General features: G+C 56.3%; 1 protein-coding gene across 1 annotated transcript in view; it reads right to left on the bottom strand.

Annotated features, from left to right (window-relative positions):
* SRRM4 (serine/arginine repetitive matrix 4) overlaps positions 1-6,561 on the bottom strand; it is a 127,783-nt gene that overhangs the window by 29,322 nt on the left and 91,900 nt on the right. The window contains exons 5-6 of the mRNA XM_006754149.2: positions 4,612-4,638; positions 2,876-2,927 (exon numbers count right to left, since the gene is read on the bottom strand). Coding sequence (XP_006754212.2) covers positions 2,876-2,927; positions 4,612-4,638 — 79 coding nt within the window. The remainder of the gene's footprint in view (positions 1-2,875; positions 2,928-4,611; positions 4,639-6,561) is intronic.

The following is a 6,561-nucleotide window of genomic DNA, read 5'->3' as shown; positions in this document are numbered from 1 at the left end:
AGCGTTTTTTTTTTACTCTTCACCAAAGACATGGAGAGAGAGAGAGAGAGAGAGAGAGAGAGAGAGAGAGCAGAAACATCGATGAGAGAGAGACATTGATAAGCTGCCTCCTGCACATCTCCCACTGGGGATGTGCCCGCAACCCTGACACATGCCCTTGACTGGAATCGAACCTGGGACCTTTCAGTCTGCAGGCCGACGCTCCATCCACTGAGCCAAACCGGTTTCGGCAAGACTCCTATTTTAAATGGGGGCTCATTTTTAAAAATGACACTGTTTGGGGCAAACAAACACACCTGCAGAGTAAATGAGGCCTCTGGGCTGCCAGCTTGTAACCTCCGGCCTGGAAGTGGAGTCTAGAATATTCCCAGGAAGTCAAAAGCCCACTTTCAGGATGAGTCACATCACTGATGCCAAAAAGCACCGTCGTCATGGCCACTGTCACTAAAGTCAGTACCTTGACAACGACTTCAGCTCCTTTTCAACGATAACAAGGACTCGGAAACAGCGGTGGCCCCTGAGGGTGTGGATGGTTTGGGCGGAGCCAGGAAGACATGGCGTCAGAGAGGACTATGGGGAGGGAGCGTGATTATCTCCACCAAGAACTCAGGGATCTTGCACTGTGATAACCAGGCCACTGCCTTCGTGTCAAGTCCAAACTCTGACCTTGAACCCCAAGCACCTCCAGGAGTCACCCATCTAGCTCTGCAGCTTCCTTGCGTGATAGCACCCGGCCTGGTGGGCTTGAGCAGCTCCGAAATGCTCGTGTTCAGGCTCACACCTTTCCCAGGTCCTGACGTCCTGGTGACAGTGATAAGGAGGCAGGCAACCTGCACTCACACACACTGCAGGCCAGCACTGTGCTCTAGGCATTTTCCTTAAATGGACTCAACTGTTCCTCACAACAACCTATGTAGTAGCTTCCTATTATTCCCATTTCACAGATGAGGAAACCAAGGCACAGAGAGTGTATGCACCTGCCTAACTGCAACTGAGAATAGTTCCACCTGCATCCTCACCCCCAACCCTGACCTCCCTTCCTGTAGGACGCCCCCTCCTGTAGGATGCCCCCCTCACTGCCGTGCCCTCTTTCCTGCAGCAGGGCTCCCACAGCTCCCTGGACTTCCTCCTGCCTGGCTCCTGTGCCCGCTGCACCGTGAGTTTCCCGAGGCCAGAAGAGAGCTGGCTGCCCTCTGTCCTGGGCCCAGCGCAGGGCCGCCACGCCAGGCCTCACTAAGGGGTGAGTAAAGGGCTGATCACCCCAGGGCCACTGGTGTAAAAGCAGCCCGGATAGGGGACTTGGCAGGAGTGACCATCCTCTAGTGCAGTGGTTCTCAACCTTCCCAATGCTGCAACCCTTTAACACAGCTCATGTGGTGGTGACCCCCGATTTCATTGTTACAAATTGAACATAATTAAAGCGTAGTGATTAATCACAAAAACAAGATGTAATTATATATGCGTTTTCTGATGGTCTTAGGCGACCCTGTGAAAGGGTCGATCGACCCCCCCAGAGTGGTTGCGACCCACAGGTTGAGAACCACTGCTCTGGTGGTTTCTGGGACTCATTCAGCTCTGGGCACTGGGAGGGTGGCCACTGCTGCCGGAGGTGGGCAGGCCTGGCCTCAGCGAGGATCCCGCCCCGCCCTAGGGTCTGGGCTTGGCCCCTGGCTCTGGGCATCTGCACTGCAGCCCACTGAGCAAGTGGGGCCGAGGGCGCAGAGAACCGCGCTGTCTGTACTTGGCATGAAAGCACATGCCATGCCCGTGACCAATAGCTGCCTCTTGACTTGGACAAGCCTGGTGACCAGGAAGCCCCCTGAGCTGACTCGAAGCGCTGCTGCTTCCTTCTGGAGCTTTCTCCGGGCCCCGGGGTGGTGGCTGAAATGCCCTCCTTTGCACTGACCTTGAGTGAAGTGACCTCTGGAGCTGCAAAGCTGAGCGCGCCCCCTCTGTGCCCTGCCTTTCATCCACTGCCTTTGATCCTCGCTTTAGAAGCCTCTTGGCAGGAGATAAAATATTTGTTGGCTGGAAAACACACGCACTAACATTTGCAGGGGACGGAGTAGGTGGGTTGTAACCAAATGCGCTTTTAATTTGGCTGGGAAGTGACCTCGGCAGGAAGCGCCAGCTGATTTGAATTTCTACACCAGCTACAAACCGTGAACCCGCTGGGGTCCCAAGACGGGCAAGGGCTCACTGATACCTCTGTGCCCCGAGCTCCAGCAGCCAGGGCTCGGACTCATGTGCACCTCATGCATGTGCATGCATGTGGTCATGCCCCCTTACCCCTCGTGCACACACAGCACACGTGTGCACAGGTAAAGATCCCCCCCGAGTGCATAATGCACACAGATATGAGCAGTGCACGCTCAGTGTGTACAATTCCATGACAGTGGCAAGAAAGCGCACCTTTGTGCACACAGTCATGCTCACATAAGCACAGGCACACGTATTGCATTCGTATGAACACAAATACATACCACACACACACACGATGTACCCATATTGCGTACATTTATACACACAGTTCACACAAATGTTTGCATGATGGGAAAACCTATAGACATTTACAAACAATGTGTGCACTACACATGTACACACTGGATACACATATAGAACACAGGCACAGGAGCGCCGAGTTCACACACAAGGGGTGTGCCGGGCACATGGGTGCACACCCTTCACTTGCCTGCACACACACACTGATCGTACAGACCACTATGTGCACTTACGCACTCCCAAGCCCACAGAGGGAGGGCACACTCAGTTCTGTCCTCCCCCTCCCGGCCCCCTCCCTCTCTTGTCCCCTCCCTGTTCCCGGTCATTGGGCAACTCCCCAGGCTGGGAGGCCCTTCCCGGAGATCTCCACTCACTGTTTTTTGTGCCTCTTCTCTTCCCTTCTCTTGCTTTTTGGGCTGGAGGAGCTAAACAAGAAATGAATGGGCAGTTAATTGAAAGACACAATCCCAGGTAAAGGTGAACATAAACAGTAGGTAAAGTGCGTCACACACAGGGGCCCCGAGAGCCAGGCTGTTGGGCCAGCACCATGTCTCCCAGACCCAAGCAGTGGTCGCAGCCTCTTTCCCCGCAGGTCCAGCTAGAGACATCGGTCCACACTGGCGGGAGGTGTGGGCCAGCTTTGGCAGCTTAATGCTAATAAAAGTAACGATATTACCGCCATTGTTGGAGGCTTTAGTACAGAATGGACATTCTGTTAAATACTCTTTGTCAGTAACCTCATTTTACCCTCCCCGCACCTATGGGTAGAGGGACAAGTTGACTAAGGACCCATTTTACAGATGTGGACACTGAGCCTTGGAGGAGCCACGATCACACAGGTGAGCGAGGGCGTGGCCGCACCAGGGCCCCCGGAGCCCATGCTCTTGGCCGCCGTGCCCTCTGTATCCGAGAGAGGAGAACGAATGTTCAAGGAGACACTGAAGCCCCAGCAAGCTAGGCAGATGCTGGAATGTTCTGCCCATGAACCTTCAAGCATTTGGGTTTTAGTGTCTTATTTTTCTAGGTCAGAGGCTTGGGCTATGGACAGAATGGACAATGATGACTCGAGGTCCCGGCGTAAAGAAACGGAGGCCCCGGAGGGTGAGCGCGATTTGGCCCTCAAGGCCGACGGGTTTCAGGCATCAATAAGAAGCATGACTGGCCAGGCCCTGGGACGGGACGGCTGGCTCTGCACTGACATCGGACCTCGCCGTGGGCCGCGGGTCTGTCTTCATGCTTGAGACTCAGTCGGAGGGTGTGGGGGGGCAGGGCCTCCCTGAAAGACCCAAGTTCAAGTTCCGGGCCCACGGCAGGTGCCGTGCGACATCGGCAAGTGGCCTGTCTATTAGAGACCCTTCCTCGGCTGTGACAGTGGGCGGGGCCCAGGCTGCGGGGCCGAGTGAATGGAGGACGCTGGTACCACGTCTACTTGTTCCTGAATGAACGGAAGGGCTCTGCATGCTGCCAGCTGCTCGCCATGTGGCTGCGCTACTGAGGGAGCCATGGCCGCTGTCCTGACGCTGCCGGAGACCTGGGTTTACAGTTGGGCTCTGCCACCTTCTGACTGTCTGTGGACATGCCTGTCCCAGCACCTGTCTGAGCCTCAGTTTCTTCATCTGTAACATGGGACTGCACCACACAGGCTGTGATGAGGGTGAGGGGGGATTAAATACACACTCTCCTGGGAAGGGCTTAGTGTGGGCTCCCAGGTATGGGGCGCACCCTAGCTGTGTTGGTGCCCCCCGGTTTCCAGTACAATGGGGTTGCCTCCGTCACTCAGCTGGGGTCTGGGTAGGCTGGGGGTGGGGAGGGGCTGATGTTTCTCTCCATGCCCCACCCCAGGCCTCCGTCAGTGCTCAGATGAGGCTCTGGAAAGTGGGGGAAGCTCGGAGGGGCACCTGCCGGAGCCGGTCGGGAGCAGCCCGCTTGCCTGATAGAAGCTGGAAGCTGACTCGGAACTTTCCGGGAGACAGGCCAGGCCGTTACTTGGGAGGAAACCAACACGGGAAGAGGAAGAGGGTGAGCCCAAGAGCACAGGGGACACTGAGCCCAGAGGCTAGGCAAAGAAGGCAGAGGCTGAGCGAGCAGCCAGGGGGACACGGTTCTTACCTGTGCCTTCGCTTCTTGGAGAACGACCTGGTGGAAGGGAAAAGGAAGAGAGAGAGGGAGGGAAGGAGAGAAAGGAGGAAGGAAGACACAGGGAGGAGGGATGAAGGGGAGGAGGAAGGAAGACACAGGGGGAGGAGGGGAGGAGGGAGGGAGGGAAGAGAATAAAGAGAGGTGAGGTTGAGGTCTTTCCCTGGATGAATGTATCAGTGAGCTTGCGGTCATGTGACACTGGGGTTGGGACGCCTAGGGAAGCCTCCTCGTCTCTTAGATTCTGAAGGGTATGAAGACCACATGGGAGGCACTGTCTGCAGTTTGAATTCCCAGGTCAAAACCTACCAGCGCTCAGCCCTCACCCAAATCAGCAGTGAGTCCCCTGCAATGAGGTTGGGCGCGTCAGGTGAGGGCGATGTAAGGGAGTCCTCTGCCCCTCCCCACCCCCAGCCTCGCTTTCCTCTGTCTCTCCCCAGCTGTGGACGCGTCACTGTCATCGTCCTCATCACTGTCACCCGCATGGACAACCAGGTTCCACATGTGGGGCGCACTGTGGGCCAGGCTCTGTGCTCAGCATCTCACCCCCCCACCCCACCCCCCATTATCCTCCAAACCCTGGGGATCCTGTTAACCACCATTTCACAGGGACGCTGAAGCTCAGAGAAGTCAGTTCAGTTGCCCAGGTCACACAGCTTTCACCGAGTAACTCCTGCTCATTCCTGGAGGGCCTCTCCGGTGGCCTCTCTTTCGTGTAGTGTGTTCTGATCCCCGGCTGCCTGGGTGCCTCCCCACTGCCCACCAGCTCCGAGTCCAGACCTGCACACATGGTAACTACCCAGTCCCCCAACTAAATGTGAGCAACTTGAGGGTAGGGGCTGGGCTTTGGTGACTGTCCTGTTCCTGGGGGCCCAGAATCCTCATTCACCACACATGATAGGCATTCAATAAACAGATGTACAAAGTAGAATTTTTAATAAACTTGAAGCCTTGCCCTGACCGGGTTGGCTCAGTGGCTAGAGCGTCGGCCCTGCGGACTGAAGGGTCCGAGGTTTGATTCCGGTCAAGGGCATGTACCTTGGTTGCGGGCACATCCCCAGTAGGGGGTGTGCAGGAGGCAGCTGATCGATGTTTCTAACTCTCTATCCCTCTCCCTTCCTCTCTGTAAAAAACCAATAAAACCTATTTGTTTTAAAATAACTTGAAGCCTTTTTAATGGAGCAGAGACAAAAAAAATCTCAATGCATCCTCTACTCCTAGCTCCTGTCTCCAACTAGTCAGCCACCATTAAGCAGACGCTGAGGACGAGGGGGCACTGGGCCAGCGTGGGGGGTTGCTGCTCAGAGGGAAGGATCCAGGAGCATCAGCACCAGCGTGTCCTCCTTTCCCCATGACAAACGCTGGCCTGGCCCCTAAACACAGCCTGGCGTCCTCCGGGGAGCATCTGCCCGCTCTCCCGCCCGCCCCATGGACCACATGTGTGAGGGCGGTGCCTGCGCGTGGACTGGGACCTTTCAGAACGTGTGTCCAGTTCAGATGCCCCTTAACTGCCTACAAGGGGGACAATCCCAGAGCCTGTTGCATGATTCCGCCTGTGGGCTCCGGTCACCCACTGAGGGGCCTTTCCTGGGGAATCTGACGGAGAGCCCGTGTCTCCCCGTGGCCGGGCCTGCGATGGGGATTGACAGCAGCAGGGCCGCCGTGGCTCCCACGCGGAGCAGGAACCGCCTGTCCTGCTTGGGTTCCATCGGCCTCCGCTCCCCGGTGCTAGACCCTCACGGAGGCCTGGCTCTTCCCGGGACACCCCTGCCTCCCTATCGCCCGTCCCCTCTGGCCCGAGTGGCTTTAGGGGGCCTCTGGTCCTTGCAACCAGGGTCTCAGGTTGTGCAAGATACAAAAACAAAAGCAATTCCTAGATAAACATTTCATGTGAGTGAAATGCTTCCAAATGCCTTTCGGTGC

Source organism: Myotis davidii, unplaced genomic scaffold (genome assembly GCF_000327345.1).
Source record: "Myotis davidii unplaced genomic scaffold, ASM32734v1 scaffold1330, whole genome shotgun sequence".
NCBI lineage: Eukaryota > Metazoa > Chordata > Mammalia > Chiroptera > Vespertilionidae > Myotis > Myotis davidii.
Note: the sequence above shows the minus strand (reverse complement) of the source record. Positions and strands in the feature narration are given on the sequence as shown.